At 50.4% G+C, this 22,634-nt stretch overlaps 1 protein-coding gene across 4 annotated transcripts in view; it reads left to right on the top strand.

The window, feature by feature from the left end:
* LOC121272329 (rho guanine nucleotide exchange factor 15-like) overlaps nt 1–21,885 on the top strand; it is a 64,143-nt gene extending 42,258 nt beyond the window's left edge. For 2 of the 4 annotated variants that reach the window (XM_041178946.1, XM_041178947.1), the window contains exons 6-16: nt 1,403–1,656; nt 4,862–5,022; nt 7,581–7,733; nt 10,068–10,197; nt 11,525–11,599; nt 12,263–12,355; nt 15,470–15,624; nt 17,139–17,321; nt 17,417–17,508; nt 18,774–18,878; nt 20,985–21,885. In XM_041178946.1, the coding sequence (XP_041034880.1) occupies nt 1,403–1,656; nt 4,862–5,022; nt 7,581–7,733; nt 10,068–10,197; nt 11,525–11,599; nt 12,263–12,355; nt 15,470–15,624; nt 17,139–17,321; nt 17,417–17,508; nt 18,774–18,878; nt 20,985–21,169 (1,586 nt within the window). In that variant the 3' untranslated portion in view covers nt 21,170–21,885. Of the gene's footprint in view, nt 1–1,402; nt 1,657–4,861; nt 5,023–7,580; nt 7,734–10,067; nt 10,198–11,524; nt 11,600–12,262; nt 12,356–15,469; nt 15,625–17,138; nt 17,322–17,416; nt 17,509–18,773; nt 18,879–20,964 lie in introns of all 4 variants that reach the window. The other 2 variants (XM_041178950.1, XM_041178948.1) reach the window with 2 other exon arrangements.
* Nucleotides 21,886–22,634: the final 749 nt, after the last annotated feature.

The raw sequence follows: 22,634 nt of genomic DNA, 5'->3' as shown, positions 1-22,634 counted from the left end.
TGCACACTCTTTAAAACTCTGCCATTCAGTCTATGTTACCTCTCCCTTGCCCGTTGGCCAAAATTCATCACATCACTCTTCCCTGTATTAAATTCCATCTGCCACTTGTCTGCCCATTCTGCTAGCCCATCTATGCCCTGTTGACATAGTTGTTTGTCACCACCCTCGCTGCCTGCCACTCCTCCAATTCTGGTATTGTCAGCACTTATCCTTCACGTGAGATGCCTCAGTGGGTGGCACCCACTGGGATGAAGGGGTGTTTGTCTTATGAGGAAAGGTTGGGCCTGTACCCGTTGGAGTTTAGAAGGATGAAAGGTGATCTTATTGAAAGATATAAGATTCTGAGTGGGGGTGTTCACTGAGAGTGGAGGCTGAGAGGATGTTTCCCTTGGTGGGGAAACCTGGAACAAGGGACACGCAGTTTCAAAATAAGATGGAGGTGAGGAGGAATTTCTTCTCTCAGGGTCATTAGTCAGTGGAATTCTCTCCCCCAGAGAGCAATGGAGGCCGGGTCATTGAATATATTCAAGGTCGAATTAAGCAGGTTGTTGATGGACAAGGGAGCCTAGGGTTATGGGTGACAGGCAGGAAAGTGGAGTTAAGGCCACGATCAGATCAGCCAACATTTTATTGAATGGCAGAGCCGACTGGATGGGGGTGAATGGCCTACTCCTGCTTAGGGTTGCCAACTGTGAATAAAGGTATTCCTGGAGGTTTCATCACATGACCTGCCCCCACGCTCCAGCCATTGGTCGGCCAATATGTCCATCCTTGTGACGCACGGCCTTCCTACGCCAATTGGAAAGCAAAAAGACCCATTACCCGATTGGATGATGCTTGACTGTCAGCCAAACAGCCTCTTGTCACCTGTTTTCATTATTTTTACGTCTGGTAAAAATAAATGTTCAAATAAAGTGGCAAAGAAAACCCTCTTTTTAACGTCCCGATGATTTTTCCCCAGGGTTGCACACAGCAGCGCCCCGGAGACTGACCTTCAATCCCTTGGAGACTCCAGGCCAATCAGGGAGGGTTGGCAACCCTATTCTTGCTCCTGTTTATTTTATGTTCTTGGTTTTTTAAAATTTATTTATTCTTTCACAGGACATGGGCGTCACTGGCTGGGCCAGAATTTTATTGCCCATCCCTAATTGCCCCTTGAGAAGGTGGTGGTGAGCCGCCTTCTTGAACGGCTGCAGTCCACATGGTGTAAGAACACCCACAGTGCTGTTAGTGTGGGGTATGTGGGTAGAGCGTAAGTGGTGTTGGAGGGGGGGGTGGGTGGTGCGGAGGTTCAATGGGTGGGTACAGCCTGTGAATGGGTAGAGCGTACATGGGAGGAGTGAGTTTGATGGGCCCCAGTGGTCTCACAATGGTTCATACTTCCTTCCACCCTCGATTCTAGAGCCCTTGTATCAAACCTATCGGGAGACAGTAATCAACAAGGCGATTAAGCAACAGACCTTGATACGAGACTCCAGTAAGACCAGCGAGGACTACGTGTACGAAAGCATACCCTTCGTCCCGGACAGCGACAGAGCTCCCCTGCAAGATCCGAGGTCACAGAGCCCCGGGAACTCGCTGTGGCAGAATCTGAGTGCCGTCCGTCAAAGTGGAATTCTGGATGAGCTCAGCCAGGGGGAATGCCGTCTCCAAGAGGTGAGCTGAGAGAGCCCCGGTTAAAATATAATCAGTAATAGTCGTCTGGTAGTACAGAACTTGAATATTGCTGAGAAAAGACATTTTGTCGAAGCTTTTTGTCTTGCACTCATCAGGACAATCGCAAGGATACCAATGTTCAGGGGGAGCAACAACTTTATACTGTATGAGTTAGAGAGTGCTGATTGGTTGAGGCGTTGCCAAGGTGCATTCTCCATGGCAACACCTTTACCAATCAAAGTCCACTTGCCAACCGATCAGCACTCTCTTCTCCTACAGCATAAAGTTGTTGCTTCCCCTGACATTGGTATTCTTGTGATTGTCCTGATGAGTGCTGGATGAAAAGCTTTGACAAAATGTCTCTTTTTTTTTCAGCTATAATCAATAATATTATAGCCTCACATTCCCACCCCCTCCCTTCCGAGGAAGGCACTGACACGTTGCGTACGAATCCGTGGATGTTAACCTTCCTCGACTAGAAGCCCCAATCCCTGACTGGCGACTGGCTATTTGGCCGCAGGATGCCTCGCACCCAAGCTCTCAGGCTGGACGACCGTCGTCAGGAGTGAGCCTTTCAGCTAATTTCTTGAACCTCTTCTTCACTGCAAGACACGGGGGTCTACTCCGAGCAGATCCCATCGCTACCGTCAACTGGGGTAGCTCCCTTGGACCTGACCTGGGGGTTCCCGACCTAAGGATGAGATGGGACAGGACAGGAGGGTTGTCCCTACAAGGAGAAATATGGGCACTCCAGATTAAGTAAAGGGACACACTAAAGTGCCTTCCTCCAATAGCTTAGTCCTTAAGAGACCAAATTGGCCAAATAATGACGCACTATAGAGTATAGTCTCTGCTTTTTTTCTTTACTTATTATTTTCTTATTTTAATGTGTTTTTCTTTTGTGGCTGTTAATAACGTTACTAGTTCAAACCCCCCACTCCAGAAACCGGAGCATGAGATCCCAGTGCAGTCTGGAGGGAATGCTGCACTGCTTGAGGTGCTGCCTTTCAGATGAGATATTAAACCCACTCGGGCAGATGTAAAAGATCCCACGTAACTTTTCACAAGAAGAGCACTGGGAGTGCTAGGGGGTCACTGTTTAAAAAATAAGGGGTCGCCCATTTAGGACAGAGAGGAGGAGAATTTTTTTTCACTGAGGTTCATGAGTCTTTGGAACTCTCTTCCTCAAGAGGCGGTGGAAGCAGAGTTTGAATGTTTTTAAGACAGAGGTGGATAGATTTTTGGTAAGCAAGGGAGTGAGAGGTTATCGGGGGTAGCCGGGAATGTGGGGTTGAGGTTACAGTCAGATCAGCCTTGATCTTATTGAATGGGCGGGGCAGGCTCGAGGGGCTGAATGGCCTACTCCTGCTCCTAATTTATATGTTCATAGTTCTCCCTGGTGATACTCAACCCTCAACGGACATCACTTTTTAAAAAAAAAATGATCTGGTCTTTATCACATTGCTGTTCGTGGGAGCTTGCTGTGCGCAGATTGGCTGCTGCGTTTCCCACATCAAAACAGTGGCTACACTTGGGAAAGGTGCTTCATTGGCTGTAAAGCACTTTGGGACATGCTGAGGTCATGCAAGGCATTGTATCCATGCGAGATCTCCCGCTGTCTCGCTGAGCTGTTTTAAGCCTGTCATTCAATTAACAACGAGAGTTTGATCAAAGACGCTTGGTGAAGAACGCTCCAGTGCACCTTGGCAAACAGACAAGGTTTAAAGGTTACTGGCGAAGACAAGTTTTTTTTTAACGAGGTATTATCGTGGTTTATTACTTTAATATAGGCTGATGAATGACCACTTTGTTAGTAAAGGTTAGCCCTTTAAAAGGTCTAAACTGAAATGAAAATAAGAGGATCGGAGCCAATCCTTAAACAAGAAGATATTCATTGAAAAGACGCACTCTGCAGTCTCTCATCTTCTTACTGATTTTTATGAACCTAATGATTTTTTTAATCCTTTCATGGGATGTGGGCACCGCTGGCAAGGCCAGCATTTGTTGCCCATCCCTAATTGCCCTTGAACTGAGTGGGCTCGCTGGGCCATTTCAGAGGGTCAGTTAAGAGTCAACCACATTGCTGTGGGTCTGGAGTCACATGTAGGCCAGACCGGGTAAGGACGGCAGATTTCCTTCCCTTAAGAGGCATTAGTGAAGCAGATTTTTACAACAATTGATAGTTGCCATGGTCACCGTTACGGAGACTAGCTTTATATCCAAGATTTATTGAATTCAACTTCCACCAGCTGCCGTGGTGGCATTTGAACCCTTGTCCCCAGAGCATTACCCTGGGCCTCTGGATTACTAATCCAATGACATTACCACTATGCCACCATCTCCATGTTTTTTGTCTCTGCCAACGATTGTTCCTGCCAACCATTTTCCCTTCACAGATTCCTGTGCCCAATATTTATAATGGAATTTTTCTATGTAAACTGGTCACACTGAATTGCACTCTCTCTCACCAGTGGAGGCACTGCAGTGCTACTGGCAAGAGGGTGAAAGGACGGTGTGACATATTTATATTATAGATCAGGAACATAGGAATTTATTGTAGGATTATTGTATTAAGGACTGATATGAGATGAAGAGGGATAGGAGGAGGTTCATGTAGAGCATAAAAACCTGCGTAGACCAGTTGGCCTGAATGACCTGTTTCTGTGTGGTGCGTTCTATATATCAGCTTTTAGAACGGGGATTGAATTTCATTACTGAGCTATGGACTGTTCACCCTTCACCCTTGTGCTCGCCGACCTATATTGGCTCCCAGTCCAGCAACGTCTTGAATTTTAAAACCTCACCCTCGTGTAAAAACCCCTCCGTGGCCTCGCTCCCCTCCCTATCTCTGTAACACCCAACAGCCCTCGGATCTCCAATTCTGTTCTCTCGAGCATCCCCCGATTTTTAATCGCTCCGCCATTGGCGGTCGTGCCTTCAGCTGCCTGGGCCCTGAAACTCTGGAACTCCTTCCCTAAAACCTCCCCGCCTCCCCCTCTCTCCTCCTTTAAGATGCTCCTTAAAACCTACCTCTTTGACCAAGCGCTAGGTCACCTGTCCCTAACATCGCCTTGTATGGCCTGGTGTCGAATTCTATTCCTGCAAAGGGGCTCTGAGGCGTCTTTCCAAAATTAAAGTTGCGATATAAATGCAAGCTGTTGTTCTGGTTTTTTTGGCGGTGACTCTGCGATTTGCTTTGTTGCAGAGCATGTTCGAAGTTCTGACATCCGAGGCTTCGTACCTTCGCAGCCTGAACGTGCTCACCGAGCATTTCATGGACAGCAAGGACCTGAACGAAACCATCATTTTACGCGACAAAAAGACGCTCTTTTCGTGCATCACCAGAGTGAAGGAAGTTAGCGAAAGGTACAGGGTGGCTGTTAACAATTCAGAGACCCCCCCACTCTGCACGGCATGGTCATTAACAGGCCTGTAGTGCGGCAGTGAGGCCTGTAGCCCTTGGGCCGCTCCCCATTCCGTGCCAGGCTAGCTCTTCCGAATCATGGTGTTTGTTAGAGAGGGTGCAGCAGCAGAGGGACCCGGGGGTGCGTCTATACAAATCATTGAAGGTCGAAGGACAGGTTGAAAAAGTGGCTAATAAAGCCGGCAGGATTTATAAATAGGGGCGCAGCCTACTAAAACAAGGAGGGTTGTGATAAACCTGCGGTTAAAACAAAAAACTAACAAAAACAAAAATAGCTGGAAAAACTCAGGTCTGACAGCTTCTGCGGAGAGGGACACAGTTGACGTTTCGAGTCTGTATGACCCTTCATCAGAACTAAGACATTTAGAAATGAGATGAAATATAAGCTGGTAGATGGGGGTGGGACAGGAGAGCCTCGATAGGGGGGCCAGTGATAGGTGGAGGCCAAGAAGAGATAGCCAAAGACGGACTCGAAACGTCAACTGTGTCACTCTCCGCAGATGCTGTCAGACCTGCTGAGTTTTTCCAGGTATTTTTGTTTTTGTTCTGGATTTCCAGCATCCGCAGTTTTTTACTTTTATCTTAGTGTGTTTAAAAAAAACTGGTTTGGCCTCGATTAGAGTCCAGTTCTGGATGCCCTCACTTTGGGGAGGATGTGAGGGCATTCTAGAGAGTGCAGAAGAAATTCAAGGAAATGATTCCCAGGATGAGGAAGTTCAGTTGTGTCGAAAGATTGGGGAAGTTGGGACTGTTTTCTTCGGAGAAGAGAAGGTTGAGAGGAGATTTGATCAAGGTGTTCAAAACCACGAGGGGTCTGGTCAGGGAGAAACTGTTCCCATTGGTGGAAGAATCGAGAATGAGGGGGCACAGATTGAAGGTGATTTACAAGGGAAGCAATGGAGACATGAGGAGAAAGGTTTTGCACAGAGTGTCATCAAGGTCTGAAGTAGACTGCCTGAGGGTGTGATGGAGGTGGATTCAATCGCGGCCCTCCAAAGAGAATTGGATAATTAACTGAAGAGAAAAGAAATTTACAACGTTCTGGGGAAAGGGTAGGGGAGTGGGATGAGGTGAGCTGATCTCGTAGAGAGCCAGCATGGACACGAAGTGCCGAATGGCCTCCTTCAGTGCTTTTTAAAAATTTATTTATTTAGCAAACACAAATCCCCGAAGCCACATGATAGTCTCTTCATTTGCCTAGTTTAAGGTGATTGGTCTGTCGCTTAGTCTGTAGAGGGCACACTCCCTCTGCAATATGCAGAATTGTTTGTATCTCTCCACAAGGGCGTGAGGGCTTTGAACTGAGGTCTGGGCAATGGAGGTTGGTTGCCTGAACCTGTTTAACAAGGACCACTCCTGCCTTGGTAGTTTTAGCCCTGCCATTCGACAGGCCGGGTTCGTCACGAAGAGCTTTAGTGATTTTCTGGGTTTTTTTCCCAATTCCTTGATCCGAAGGATGCTTGCTGGTAGATCTTGCTGAGGAATGTTGCTCTGTTTGGGGCAGAAGTGAAGCGTGGCACCGATGGCATTGACCAGCCTGTGGGTTTTCGTTAGTCGACACTTGTGCGGGGGAGTTACCTTCACGAGGACAGGACAGGGGTATTGAGTGGAGAATTCCAGTTATGGTGCATATTGTTGCATTCAATTGAGGGTCAAGATGTGTGTGTGAGAGATGACCTGTGCCAGACAGATGCGCAGTATGCTGCTGCAGAACATGTTAGGGCGAGATCTGAGGTCCAGAGTAGTGGTAGCAGCGGCCCACATAGATCCAGTGAGCTTGGTTAACGGGTTGTCTCTGATTTTGGCCTTTTGCTGCTGTTTCCCTCAGTTGTTCCCTGAAGGACAGGGTCCCATCTAGAGTCACTCCCAAGTACGTTGGGTTGGGATCATGCTTTTGCCACCGGCCATCCATGTAGATAATGCGATTCTTTTTTTTGGCACTGGGGTTGTGGAGGTGGAATACCCTGGATACGGTTTGGAGAGGGATGTGCCCATGTGTTGCAGTAGCCTGTCAACTTTGTAACCCCTTCATTAAGGGTCTGGTCTAGGGTGCAGAAGGATGGAGCTGTGGGTGGCGCGAGGCATGTCCCTTCTGTCCTGTGATTTTTTAAAGATAATTATCTCCAGTCCGTTCTGGTGTGGGAGGGAAAGGAGCGACTTGAGTGCGTGTTTGTAATCTGTGAGGCCGTTGCCCTTTCACCTCTGACCCTGATCGGTGCAGCGAAGATTTCCAGGCGATTGGAAATCCAGAACTTCAGTCAGCGCTTTGACTTTAGGGGGTTTAATAATGGAAGTACCAGGGACAGGGGTTCGGCCTCCAAAACATCTCTCTCTCTCTCCCTTCTGCCACCCGAAACAAGCAGGGCCTCAAATCTAGGCCGCGTTGTCATGGTGATCACCACCTAGCGGCAAGTGCCTGAGTTGGCAGAGGCCTGAGAGACGATATCGACCCACAAGGAAGTAATTCGCTTCTTTTATCCTATTTTTTTTAAAAAAACAGTTTTCTGAAGGACCTGGAAGATCGCATGGACGAGAGTATAAAGATTAAGGACGTGTGCGACATTATTTATTTGCACGCCCTGCACAACTTCCAGGTGTATGTTGATTATGTGCGTAACCAGCTTTATCAGGAGCAGAAGTACAGCCAACTCATGTAAGGAATGATTCCGGTCTCTGACTATGCAGCCCGCAGATTATTATTGCTGTTTCTGAGATGATTCAGCGTGTGTCAGCCATGTTTCATCAGGTAGCTCGCTCACTCTCTCTCTTGAGTCAGCAGGTTGTGGGTTCAAATCCAACTCCAGTGACTTCAGCATGTGGTCTAGACTGGTGCTGGTGCTGAGGGAACTGACTTTGTTCCGATGAGATGTCAATCCTCTTTCAGGGGAACGTGAACGATCCACGGGCGCTGGGATCCCAGTTCACCTCTCAACCAACACCGTCTTTTCAAAGCCGGATAATCCGGCTGTTTATTTCATGGCTGTTTGCTACGTTACCCCTCTTTCAAAGTACTTTGTCACCTATAAAGCGCTTTGAGGTGTTCGGGGGTGATGAAACAAGCTCCCTAAATAATGCAATTAGTTCTCTGTTCTCTCTAAACTACTGCTGTCCCCATGTCCTTACTCATGCCTAGTCCCATTCCCCTATCACCCCTGTGCTCGCTGATCTACGTTGGTCCCTGGTCAAGCGACGTCTCGGTTTTAAGATTCTCATCCTTGTTTTCAAATCCCTCCAAGGCCTCGCCCCTCCCTATCTAATCTCCTCCACCCTCACAGGCCCTCTGAGGTATTTGCGCTCCTCCGTTCCGGCCTCTTGGGCATCGCCAACTTTAAGCGCTCCACCACTGGCGGCCGAGTCTCTACCCTGTCCTGGGCCCTGTATGGCTTCCTTCCGTCAACAAAGGGGGTATCTTCACGTGGCACACTTCTAACGATGGCTGAAGAGGCCAGTCCTTGAGGGGCAGCCTCTGCCACCAAGATGCCTGCTAAAACCTTGTGGGTCGCTGTTGCTTTTGGCATTGGCACCTTATTCCACTTTAGCCCTCTGGTCATCGTGGCGGTGTATACGCCAACCCACAGGAGGTGTCGCCATTTTCCCCTTGCCAGTTGGCGACTCCCAGGCGTGACAATCGGTGTCAAGGACCCTCGTGCCACACTCGTAGGCACACTTGACGACTGGGTCTGCCCCAAAGCGTGCATTGGCGTCACCCAGGATGGAACAGCCTCTCGCCATTTGGAAGGTTCCTCGGAACGTCTCCTAGAAATGCTCTTTGTCTGAGATGGCTGCCCATACAGAGTTGGTGCGTAGGCACATACGATGTTGACTGCTCTGCCCGCCAAACGGCAGCTGTGGGGGAAGATGCGGGGCCCCCCCCCCCCCCCCCAAAGGTTGCGATTGGCATCTGTGCCAGCCGCTTGCTCACTGTGAAGCCCACGCCGCGCTAATGGCGATCTCCTGCGCCCTTTCTGCGCCATGGAATCAGCCCCTCGAGTTGAGCCCGATTCGGCCAATCCGGTTTCTTGTCGAGTGGCAATGTCGACACCGAGCTTTGAGTAGATCACGGGCAATCGGGTGGTATCTTGCCTACCCTCGTGGCTGGTTGTTCACGCTAGGGAAACACAGCCCTCTCGTTCCAGCTTCCTAGCGGGAAGAATATCGTTGTTCGCTGCATAGCCTTGGCCTGGTTTTGGGAGGTGCCGACTTGCCTCTGTAACCACCACCCCCCCTGCCAACCTCCATAGGCTGATGTCCAGCGGAAAGGCAAACACCTATATGGCCTGGTTGGCTGTAGCAGTTGTTGAAAGTTGCTAACTTGGCTGTAGAGTGAGCAGCCAATGCAGTAGACTCGACTGAAAGGAAGCACCCGCGCATCGCTGCTTCACCAACCTCACCTTAACTTTTCTTTAGAGTCGTTATTGTGCGGTAGGAGACCATTCAGCCCATCGATCGAGCCCAAGCAAGCTCTCTGTAGAGCAATCCAGTCAGTCCCGTTCCACCATTCTGTTGTTCCCCTCAAAGCGCCCTCCTACGTCAATGACCTAATGGCACGCCGCTCCACATTTTGTATCGGGTTGATTCCCTTAGCCGTTAACTTTCGATACTGTTGTTAATGTTAGAAGGCGCTGGGCCCCAAAGGTCTGGAATTCCTTTCCTAACCCTCACCGCCTCCCTCCCTCCCTTCCTATAAGCTGCTCCTTAAAACTGACCTCCTTTAGGCCACCCTGACCCTAATACCTCCCTTTGTGTCAACCACCGAGGCCTGTGAAGAGCCTAGGGAGTCCTATGTTAAAGTTGCCACCTAAATGCAAGTTGTTGTTGTTTGAGGTGGTGGGGGAGGGGAGGGGTTTGAGCACGATGTCACTTCCTGGGGAGTGGTTTTCCATTCAGAGCCAGGGAAGGGGGGATGCAGGGGTGGGTGGGGGGGGTGGTTACAGGTGGAAAGGGCTCACGCTGTTTCTCGCTCCCCCCCGCCCCTCTCTCCGCACAGGGAGGAGAACGCCCAGTTCGCCGCTGTGGTTGTCCGTCTCCAGGAGCTTCCGCGATGCCAGCGATTGCCGTTCATGTCCTTCCTGCTCCTCCCCTTCCAACGGATCACGCGGATTAAGATGCTGCTCGAGGTAGGCCAGGCCTGAACCATCTCGGCCGCGAGGCGCTCTGTGAAACCCGAGAGGGTGGGGGTTGAGGGCGGGGGTGGGGGTTGAGGGCGGGGGTGGGGGTTGAGGGCGGGGGTGGGGGTTGGGGGTGGGGGTTGAGGGCGGGGGTGGGGGTTGAGGGCGGGGGTGGGGGTTGAGGGGGGCGTGGGGGTTGAGGGGGGCGTGGGGGTTGAGGGGGGCGTGGGTGGTGTGGGGGGGTTGGGGGTTGAGGGGGGGTGGGGGTTAAGGAGGGGGTGGGGGTTTGGGTGGTGTGGCGGGTGGAGGGGGCATTGGGGGGGTGGTGGTTTGGGAGGGGTGGGGGGGTGCAGTGGGCGGGGTTGGGGGTGTTGTGGGGGAAAGTGTCAGAGGTAGGGAAGGCGGGGGGGAGGGGACGTTGGAGGAAGTGTCGAATGTGGGGAAGGGGTGGGGGAAGTGTCAGGTGAGAGAGGGCTTGTGAGAGGAGCTTTTGTCAGCTTTTTAACCCCCCTTTTTATCCCAATTTTGATCCTTTTTTCCCCCTCTCTCCCCACCCCATCCCCCACAGGGCCGTCTGTTACTTGTCCTGTGTTGCTCTTTCACACCATGCTACCCTTGTTCTGCTATTATCACATTCTGCTTTCTTACCTTTACGCCACTAACAGCACCTTTTATTTTAGTCCTTACCACTTCATGATGTTCATGACATCTTTGTCAATCTCTCCTTAGCCTATCGCTGGCTTTCTATCCAGCTTCACCCGCTCCAGTAAACAGTATAAATTTCATAATATTTCCGCTTCTCTTCAGCTCTGAAGAAGAGTCATATGGACTCAACATGTTAACTCTGTTTCTCCCTCTACAGATGCTGCCAGACCTGCTGAGTTTTTCCAGCATCCGCAGTATTTTGCTTTTATTTTGTATTAAGGGGTACGTTTCCTCACCACACTGTATTTTTATCCTCGATCTTCGGCTGAGTTGGTCTTCAAGCCACACGCCTTCTCGAATTCTCGATTACTCCACCCCCCCCAGAACTGGCCCCAACAGGAGGTCCTAATGACTGCCTAGATATGACTTTTGTCGATGAGCAGGGGAGTTCTCCCTGGTATCCGGGGCAACACTTATCCCTCTGTCAACATCACTAAAAACAGAAGATCCGGCCATTGTCGCAGCGCTGCTTGTGGGAGCTTGCTGTGCACGGATTGGCTGCTGATTTTCCTACGTTCTTCATTGGTTGTAAAGCTCACGGGGATGTCCTGAGGCTGTGAAAGGTGCCCTAGAAATGCAAGTCTTTCTTTTTAAAGTTGGTCCCAATTCTGAGATGCTTTTATCTCTTTAGAATATACTCCAAAGATCCGAGGTTGGATCAGTGAACGAAGAAACTGCCTCAAAAGCACTAGGCCTTGTATCCAAGGTAAGAATGAGAATCCAAGCACATTCACTAAGCCAGAACTGAGTATCAATCTAATGGTTAACCAGGAGAAGAGCCCCAATCACTAACTTAAACCATGATCATTACCTTGTTAACAGGGCAGGTACACCACGGGGTTAGATATAGAGTAAAGCTCCTTCTACACTGTCCCCATCAAACACTCCCAGGACAGGTACAGCACGAGGTTAGATACAGAGTAAAGCTCCCTCTACACTGTGCCCATCAAACACTCCCATGACAGGTACAGTATGGGGTTAGATACAGAGTAAAGCTCCCTCTACACTGTCCCCATCAAACTCTCCCAGGATAGGTACAGTACGGAGTTAGATACAGAGTAAAGCTCCCTCTACACTGTCCCTGTCAAACACTCCCAAGACAGGTACAGTATGGGGTTAGATACAGAGCAAAGCCCAACCTCAGAATTCCCCTCACTCTACCAGTTTGACTTTTTCCCTTTCTCCTCGGTCAGATCAATAGTTTTGTTCAGTTGTTCTCTGCTGTGGAAGTCGGGTGCACGATGACCCTGGTTTCACCAAACCCATTTACCACAGGGTCCCCTTCAGCTACAGGGAGAGAGGAGACTTCCACAGTCCTGAACATTTTAACTTCAACTCCCGTCTCATCCAACTTCCATCCTCTTCCCAGATCATTGAAGAGTGCAACCGGGAAGTCGGGATAATGAAGCAAATGGAGGAAATGATCCACATCGGAAAGAAGCTGGAGTTTGATAAGCTAAAGGTAATGGAGTTTAAACTGGCTGGAATCCCTGGGTCCGGGATCTTGATTGGGAAGTGGAGGTTGCTGATGGGATGATAGTTTGCAAGGATAGAGGGTCAAGGGTTTGGTATCTTCCCATACAATCCTGTAGAGGAACAAAATTCTTGTGACACATGATGACTATGGTCGAGCAGAAGGCCTGAGGCCTTCCAATGTCACAAGTGGCCATCCTGTGTGAAACTGTCCCTCCTCGTCCTTCTCGGCCTGTCTGCGGCCTTTGGACGTGGTTGACCACACCGTCTTCCTCTGACACCTCTCCACTGTCATCCAGCTGGGTGGGACAGCCCTCTCCTGCTTCCATTCTTATCTCTCTCATTGTAGCCGGACGATCTCTGGCAATGGCTTCTCTTCCCTGCTCCCACACCGTTACCTCTGGTATGTCCCCCCCACCCCCCAGGATCTATCCTTGGATCAGCGACATCATTAAAAGCACAGGGTTAGTCTTCACATGAACGCCGATGATGGGGCAGCTCCACCTCACCACCACCTCTCTCAATTCCCCCTAAATTGCCAGACTGCTTACCTGACATCCAGGATTGGATGAGCGCTTCCACACCAATGACACAGCCCAACCCTGCCCCTACCTCGGCTAATCTGCTGCTGAAACCCTCACCTATGACTTAGTTATCTCTAGCCTTGACTATTCTGGCCGGTCTCCCACATTCTACCTTCCATAAACTTGAACGCGTCCTAAACCCTGCTGCCCCCATGTCCTAACTCGCATCAGGTCCAGTTTAGCCATCATCCCCTCTGCTCGCTGACCTACACTGGCTCCTGGTCATGCCTCGATTTCAAAATTCTCAGCCTCATGGCCTCACCTCCACTCCCCCTCTGCCTTCCTATCTCTCTAACCTCCTCCAGCCCTGCAACTCTTCGAGGCTCCTACACTTCTCCAACTCTGGCCTCTTGAGCATCTTCAATTTTAGTCACTCCCCCTCTGGCGGCCCTGCCTTCGGCTGCCTGGGCCCCAAGCTCTCGAATTTCCTCCCTAATCCCCCCCTCCTCCTCGCAGGAACTGACCTCTTTGGTCAAGCTATTGGTCACATGTCCTAATATTTCCTCGTGGGCCGGGATCAAATTTCTGTCTGGTTTCATGCTCCTGCAAAATACCTGCGGACCTTTTTATTACCTCAACCATTTCGTGGGAAACTGGGCTTTATAAAGAGGTGTAGAGTACGAGGTTATGATGAACCTTTGGACGTGGAGAGGGTGTTTCCTCTTGTGGGAGAATCTAGAACTAGGGGTCAGAAAAATAAAGAGTCACCCATTTAAGACAGAGATGAGAATTTTTTCCTGAGGGTAATGAGTGTTTGGAACTCCCTTCCTGAAAAGGCAGTGGAAGCAGAGCCTTTGAATATTTTTAAGGCCGAGGTGGATAGATTCTTGACAAGTGAGAGGGTAATAGGTTATGGCGGGTAGGCAGGAAGGTAGAGTTGAGGTGAGAATCAGGTCAGTCGTGATCTTGTTGAATGGTGGAGCAGGCTCGAGGGGCCGAGTGGCCTACTCCTGCTCCTCATTCGTATGTTCGGCCTCAGCTGGAGTGTTGTATCCAATTCTGGGCACCAGACTTTAGGAAAGATCAAAGAGTCTACAGACGGGTTAAATGAGTGGGCAAAGACTTGGCAGATGGAATATAATGTGGGAAAATGCGAGATTATGCACTTTGGCAGGAAGAATAGAGGAGCTGAATATTGTTTAAACGGAGAAAGGCTGCAGAAAGCTGCAGCACAGAGGGATTTGGGGGTCCTCGTGCATGAATCCCAAAAAGCTAGGATACAAGTTCAGCAGGTAATAGGGAAGGCAAATGGAATGTTGGCCTTTATTTCAAAGGGAATGGAGCATAAAAATAGGGAAGTCTTGCTAAAACTATGCAAGGCACTAGTTAGGCCACACCTAGAATACTGTGAACAGTTTTGGTCCCCTTATCTAAGAAAAGATATACTGGCATTGGAGGCTGTCCAGAGAAGGTTCACTAGGTTGATCCTGGGGATGGAGGGATTTTCTTATGAGGAGAGGTTGAGTAGGTTGGGCCTGTACTCATTGGAGTTTAGAAGAATGAGAGGCAACCTTATTGAAACATATACGATTCTTAGGGGACTTGACAGGGTAGATGGGGGAGAGGTTATTTCCTCTTGTGGGAGAGTCTAGGACCAGAGGGCATAATCTCAGAGTAAGGGATCGCCCATTTAAGACAGAGATGAGAAGGAATTTCTTCTCAGAGTGTAGTTAATCTGTGGGATTCTTTACCGCAGAGGGCTGTAGAGGCTGGGTCATTAAGTATATTCAAGGCTGAGATAGACAGATTTTTAATCTTAAAGGGAATCAAGGATTATGGGGAAAAGGCAGGAAAGTGGAGTTGAGGATTATCAGATCAGCTATGACCTCATTGAATGGCGGAGCAGACTCAATGGGCCGAATGGCCTACTTCTGCTCCTATGTCTTTTGGTCTGAAGGCTTTACAAGAGGATGCAAAAAATATTCCTGAATGGTTCCAGGGCTGAGGGAGTTCAGTTCCATGGATAGATCGGAGAAGCTGGTCCCTTTTAGAGAAGGGAAGGTTGAGAGGAGATTTGATAGAGGAGATTTGATAGAGGTGCTCAAAATCATGAGGGGTCTGGACAGAGTTGATTGGGGAGAAACTGTTCCCATTGGCTGTAGGATCGAGAACCAGGAGGTACGTATTTAAGGTGATTGGCAAAAGAAGCAATGGAGACATGAAGGACCTTTATACACAGCGGATGTTTAGGCTCTGGAGTGCACGGCCTGAGAGTATGGTGGAGGCAGATTCAGTGACGGCTTTCAGAAGGGAATCGGACAATTATCTAGAGAGAGAAACATTACACGGTTATGTGCGGGAAGTGGGCCGAACTGAGTTACCCTTTCAGAGAGCCAGCAGGGACACAACGGGCCGAATGGTCTCGGTACTGTAACCGTTCTGCGATTTCTACCTCATTAAAGGTGCTATTTGAATACAAGTTGTTATTGTAATCAGTTCCAACTGGTCAACAAATGAGGGAGGGCACCCAGTCGCTAATTCTCTTCCCCTCCCCTCTCAAACTCTGTTGTTTTTTTCAGGCTATTCCTATTATCTCCCAGCTTCGCCACCTCGAGAAGCAGGGGGAGCTGTCTGAGATTGTCTTCCGGGGGAATCTGTTTGGGATGAAGCCCAAGGTCACTCCTTTGTACCTCTTTCTCTTCAATGACCTACTGCTCATTACCAATAAGAGGAGGTGAGTCTCTGATCTGTATGAACAACCAGTTACGCTTAAAACCTCCATCTTTCACTTCCTCGTGGAGGCCCGATCGTACGCTCTGGGCAGGCTCGTCGCTCTTGGCTACGCGGGCGCCCCCCCCCCCCATTGGCGCACAGCAAGATCCCATCAACAGCAGACAATCCATTGTGGTGTCAAGCAGGAGACAAATGTTGGAGAGGTGCAGAGTTTCCCTGGAATTGGATGAAGGGAATTAGGTTGTGTGAGGGGAGGGGGTGGTCGCTGTTTGGCCAGCATTTGTTGCCCATCCCTAATTGCCCCTTGAACTGTGTGGGCTGGCTCGGCCATTTCAGAGGGGGCAGTTAAGAGTCCAACCACATCGCTGTGGTTGTCACATGTTGGCCAGACAGGGTGAGGATGGCAGATTTCCTTCCCTAAAGGGGGCATTAGTGAGCCAGATGGGTTTCAACAACAATCGATGATCTGGCCACCATTACTGAGACGAGCTTTATACTCCAGATTTTTATTAATTTGAATTTAAATTCCACCCGCTGATGCCGTGGGATTTGAACTGGTGTCTGCGAGACCGTTGGCCTCAATCTCCGGGTTAACAGCCTAGTGACCTTAACACCATGTCACCGTCTGCCCCCCAGATGCCTCCTGTTTAAACGGGGGAATGGGACCTACCCCGGGGGTTGGTATAAAATACTGGCGGCTGCGATGGGGAAAGGATCAGACGCAGGACAGAGAAAGGAAGAGGGAGACGAGACCCTCGCTGTCCGGAGGTTTCTCAATGGAATGTGTAAATGGGTGGCCAGTGAGGATGGGGTAGACTCTGTGTTGCTTTGCATACACCCAGGTCCCCATGTGGACAATGGTCGCTTGGCTCCGTCTTTCTCTGGGATGGCCCAGCAAAATCCAAGGTCTTCAGGCGTCAAAGGGAGGGGGAGGGGGTACATATTTTCATCAAAAAGAGATCTCCCACACCTGATATCTGAAAGGACACACATTGCAGGCCAATGGGGTTAGTGCTAAAGTGAGCAGGGGTCTCTCTCTCTCTATTGCACAATGATTGCTTGTGCTCAGCCCCACCCCAGTCGCTCACCCCTGAGCGCCCCCCTGCTGGCTGACACCTGTGCCCCTCCCTCCATTCCCCCAGGTCGCTCATGCCTGCACCCCCCCCCCCCCAATCCATTGCTCACACAGGCTCACCCCTCCGGTTACTCTGCCCACCCTATTTGCCTTCACCCCAGCTCGCTTACCCCCCGCCACCCCCATGCTTGCGGCCCTGTTCCCCCACCAACTTGTGTCCCCAGCCACTCCTGCTCACAAACACCCCCCCCACCCCAGCTCGCACCCACTCCCCTGCTCTCCCGCATCCTCGCACTCACCTCCCCTCCCCCAACCCCTCATGCCCTCACCCTGCTCATGCCCTGCCCCCCCCTCCCCCCTCCATCTCCTCGCTCTCAACTTTAACCCATGAGTGATAACCCTGGCCGTTTCCGTGGCGAATCTCTGGCCCTCTAACCAAGCTGTGATGCTGTGCCCAGTGGAGACAGGTACCAGGTGGTGGACTATGCCCATCGATCGCTGGTTGAGGTGCAGGAATGCGCCAATAACTCGATGGGGGCTGGAATCGGGAACGTCTTCATGCTGATCCTGCTGGAGAACCATCAGGGCAAGCAATCTGAACGCCTCGTGAAGACCTCAACAGAGTGAGTACCCCGTCCGTCCACTCGCACAGATGCCCGCCCGTCGCCAGGGATTCAGCCGTGGGCAGGCCTGATTCTAATGTGAGCTCTGTTCCCAGGTCTGACCGGCACCGCTGGATGGACGCTTTAATGTCGGGCAAAGAGAACCTTCCGGAAGATTCCAACGATGACAAAATCTACGAACGCTGGGGTAAAAATCGCACTTGTGCTTAGAATTACAATTGAATTTACAGCACAGAAAGAGGCCATTCAGCCTATCTGGTCCGTGCTGGTATTTATGCTCCACGTGAGTCTCCTCCCATCCTTCCTCCCACCCTATCACCATATCAGTCTATACCTTTCTCCCACGTGCTTGTCCGGTTTCCCCTTTAAACGTGTCTATACTATTCAAATGGTCGTTTGGTAGGACAGAACTTGAGTATTGCTGAGAAAAGAGAGGTGTCGAAGTTCTTCCTCTTGCAATCATCAGGACACTCTCAAAAACACCAACATCAACTACCGTAAAACTATTTATATACCTGAGACCAAGGCACAACAAAGACCAAATTCAGGATATCAACTACATAGTTTGACTTACAGGTAAGTTATAGTATAAGTTGTTGTCTTCCCCTGATGTTGGTGTCCTTGCGAGTGTCCTGATGAGTCAAGATGAAAAGCTTTGACGAATCTCTTTTTTTTCAGCAATGCCATACTATTCATCTCAATCACTCCCTGCATTAGCAAGTTCCACATTCTCCCCACTCTCTGGGTAATTTTCTCCTGAATTCCCTGTTGGATTCATCCTATATTTAAGGTCCCTAGTTTTGCATTGCTGGCTGTGCCTAGTATTTATTGCCCATCCCTAATTGCCCTTGAGAAGGTGGTGGTGAGCTGCCTTCTTGAACCGCTGCAGTCCATGTGGTGTAGGTACACCCACCGTGCTGTTAGGGAGGGAGTTCCAGGATTTTGACCCAGCGACGGTGAAGGAACGGCCGATATATTTCCAAGTCAGGATGGCGAGTGGCTTGGAGGGGAACTTGCAGGCGGTGGTGTTCCCATGTGTCTGCTGCGCTTGTCCTTCTAGATGATAGAAGCCGTGGGTTCAGAAGGGGCTGTTGAAGGAACACCCGAGGGGGCAGACAGGGCCCCGGTTCATTGTTTCACCTGAAAGATGGCATTGCTGACAGTGCAGCACCCTCTCTCAGTGCTAACACTGGGAGCGTCAACTTGGATCTTGGGGTCCATCTAGTCTCCGGGGTGGGACTCAAACCCACAACCTTCTAATTCAGAGGCAACCCACTGAGCCACAACTGGCAGGTCCAACTCTCTGTTGTGTATCTCACTTGTGGACAACTCCTGGACATGGATTCCTTGGAGGTTCCATCACAGGAGCAACATGTCAGTGAGTGAGGTGCAGGCAGTCAGTTTGAGAAATTTTGAGGTGACCCCATTGATCTCTCTCCTTTTCCCAAACAGACTGTCCCCAGATGCAGTGTCTGATCCCATACACAGCCCAGCAAGCTGATGAGCTGAGCTTGGAGCCTGCGGACATAATTAACATCACGAGGAAATCAGCAGAGGGTGAGATCATGTTTCTTTGTTAATTGATTATCCTCTTGTGTTAGAAACTTCAGTTTGATCACAGGATCACCTGGTAAATATTATCATATTCCCAGTCCCTGTAAATACAGACGCACACTCCTAGGGACCCCCTGGAAATACTGACACACACGCTCCCCAGGGACCCCCTGTAAATACTGACACACACTCTCCAGGGACCCCCCTGTAAATACTCACACGCACTTTCCGGGGACCCCCTGTAAATACTGACACACACACACTCTCCGGGGACCCCCCTGTAAATACTGACACACACTCCCCGGGGACCCCCCTGTAAATACTGACACATGCTCCCCGACCCTCCCTGTAAATACTGAACGATGAATAAAGAAATAGGGATTTCAAATGAAGTAGAGTGGGGAGTTGGTTTCGATAAAGACCAGCTCGGTATGAGTAGAAAAGTGAGTAGAGCGAGGAGATGTGGGATTGGAAACCGGGCACAGGCTGAGAGAGTCGGAGAAAGGATTAGCAGGTAGTTTAAGAAGGAATTGTCTCTGTTGGTTGGAGTTTTTAAGGGGCAGCCTCTAATCTGCAGGGCGGGGAAGCCTCAGTTTGTGCACAGGAAGATCCCACAAGGAGGCTGAGTGACAATCAGCCAAACTAGCCGTGAAATTGAAAGGGAGGCCAGGGAGGGGCAGAGTAAAGTTGAAAGGGGGAAACCACCGGTTTATTTGGGAGTAGCAGCATTTCCCGTGTTTGAGGCCCTAGCGCTGCTGATATCTTGGAGGTCGGTGATAGGGGAGTCTGCCTAACTTGCTTTTGTACTGGATTCAAATGTTTAATAAAGGCAAATATTCTGAATGCATTTTTTTTTTATTGAAATAAACAGCTGCGTCCTGGTCACCTTCAAAGATTCACTGGAACTGAAACGTAAGGGGGACTTGACAGAGTAGATGCTGAGTATGTTTCCCCACATCCCACAGGAGAGACTAGGACTAGAGGGCCACAGTTTTAAAATAAGGGGTCTTCCATTTAAGATGGAGATGAGGAGGAAATTTTCCCTCAGATGGTCATTGGTCTGTGGAATTCTCTCCCCCCTCCAAGCAGCCGAGGCTGGGTCATTGAGTTGTATTCAAGGCTGAGTTAGGCAGATTTTTGATCGACAAGGGAGTTGAGGATTGGGGGTGGGGAGAGGGTAGGCAGGAAAGTGGAGCTGAAACAGAGAGTAGGAGTAGGTTATTTGGCCCTTCGAGCCTGCTCCGCCGTTCAATATGATCATGGCTGATCCTCTATCTCAACGCCATTGTCCTGTTCTCTTCCCATATCCCTAGACTCCTTTAGAAATCTATTTCCTCCTTAAATATACTCAGTGACTCGGTCTCCACAGCCTCTGTGGTAGAGAATTCCACAGGTTCACCACCCTCTGAGTGATGAGGTTTCTCCTCATCTCAGTCCTGAATGGCCGACCCCGTATCCTGAGATTGTGACCCCCCCCCCCCACCCCCCCCCCCCCCCCCCCCCCCCCCCCCCCCGCCACCAACCAGAGGAAACATCATCCCTGCATCCAGTCTGTCCATCCCTGTCAGAATTTTTATACGTTTCAATGAGATCCCCTCTCATGCTTCTCAACCCCAGTGAATACAGGCCTAGTCGGCCCAATATCTCCTCACATGACCATCCTGCCAACCCCAGGAACCAGTCTGCTGAAGATTCAAGCTACCTTATCCAATGGCAGAGCAGGCTCGAGGGGCCGAACGGCCTACTCCTCCTGTTCCTCATGTTTGTGGGCAGGGAGGCAGAGGACACCGATTGGTTAAAAGGGGACCAGTGGCGACTTCAGGAGAATGAACGGTTAGGACCTGCCTGAGAACTGGGCGTAGGCAGATTAAATCGCGGCTTTCCAAAAGGGGACTGATTCGGTAACGGAGGAGAAAAGATTTGAAGGGCTTCGGGGGGGTGGGAAGAGGCCAGGTTTGGTGGGGGGGTGGGTGGGGGGGGGGGGGATGAAGAGGAGAGGTGGGTAGACGAGGGATGAGGCGGGCTTCTCTGGCAGGGAACCAGCTCAGGGACAACGGGCCTTCCCTGCTGTAACCGCTTTGATTTCCAGCGCTGTTTCCACTTTGCCAGGGTGGTTCGAGGGCTGCAAGTTGTCTACTGGGCAGAAGGGCTGGTTCCCCAGCGACAACGTGCAGGAGATCACCAACGAGCACGTCCGGAGGCGGAACCTGAGGGAGCGATATCGGCTGCTCCAGGCCGCTCAGCATCAGACTCGACCCAGCGAGACCACCAGCAAAGCAAACGTGTCCTTCTGAAACCCCCCCCCAAGACAGCGGTGGGGAGGGGAGGGAAGAGAGAAAAACGAGCGGTTTACAAGATAAGGCGACGGCCTCTTGCTCCGGCCTAGCGGAGGTCTTTGGAAGGCCGATTTCAGTCTGGAGAACGAGCGAGGGAGGGAGCCATGACGGACTCGAGCATATTACGGTGCTGCACATCTGGACTGCTCAAGAGAGGGGGCGGGGTGCAAACACTACATGTGGATTTACCTCACTGGTTTTTTTTTCCTCCTCTTCCCGTCTTGCCAATCGGTTGCTGCTTCTGTTGACACCTTTGCTCCGTCGGTGACCTTTACCCCTCCCCTCTGCCAGACTCAAGCACGACTCCAAAGCAAACGTTGTACCTTGGGCGTCCTCCAAAGAAAAGCTGCACACCTGGGGGTTGGGGCTTTTAGGCCCAGTCGTCGATTTGTGCCCACCACGACCCTGTGGGCAGCAGTTGGAGGGCAGGGACGGGCAGGCAGTCTCTCGTGGTGACGATAGAATTGGAAGCGGCGAAAGACGTGGAGAGAGAATTCATGGGAGGGGCTGGGGGAATTGCAGTAAACTTCGAGAGAAAAAGACATCCGTTGGGAGAATTGCACTATCACTGACTTTCTAGTCAAGACAGCGAAAATGGTTTTGCGATTTTGTGTATGCATCTCTTCCAAAGTTATTCACTTGTGATCGGTGTTTTATACAGCTGTTATATTTTTTATTGTACTATTTTTTTTTAAAAAGAGAAGTATCATGCCAGCAATTGCACTCTACCTGACCTTAGCAGCAGAATAATACATATTATATAGTCTAGTACTCTACCTTACTTTCAGCAACACTATTGGAGATCCAGCATGCTCTGATAAGATGATTGAGCTCACTTGGAGACCATCTGTGCTCACTCACTAAACACCCCGGGCACCCGGGTGTTGGCAACATGGGCAGGGAATCCCGACCAGTAGATCTGGTGCTCGAGGTGGGCATGTACGTATCACTATTGCATCCAGGGCAGATGTTGGGGAAGAAAACCACTGCACAACTGCCACGCAGACAGATGTTTGAATGAACCCAGATGTTGGTGAGACGAGGGGTTACTGCATTTCAGACCCCTTGTAGCTGGGAATGGGGTGGGGGGGGGGGGTGGTAAACCCTGCCTCGGTCCTATGAAGTTGGCTGCCTTTGATTGGGCTGTGAAATGTTTTAGCCGCCATCTTTTCCCTACCACAGTTGCCGCGGCAACCTGTCCTCAGAAATGGCCCAAGCGCCTGAGAAAGGCCAGGACGGGAACAATGTTCAAACCACTACAAGTGCCTGGGGGACAAGAACTTTTGGTTTGTAACCCCGGGGCCTTAAGACAAGGGTTGGGAAATGCAGGAAGCCAGAAGCCAACTTCGGCTCAACTACCTTCAGCCTCTCCTGCTCAGGAAAGTGGCTGTGATACATTGAAAGGAGAGGGGAATTTTCAGAA

Source organism: Carcharodon carcharias, chromosome 33 (genome assembly GCF_017639515.1).
Source record: "Carcharodon carcharias isolate sCarCar2 chromosome 33, sCarCar2.pri, whole genome shotgun sequence".
NCBI classification, from domain to species: Eukaryota; Metazoa; Chordata; class Chondrichthyes; order Lamniformes; family Lamnidae; genus Carcharodon; species Carcharodon carcharias.
The sequence above is the reverse complement of the archived record's forward strand: the minus strand, read 5'-3'. Positions and strand labels throughout refer to the sequence as shown.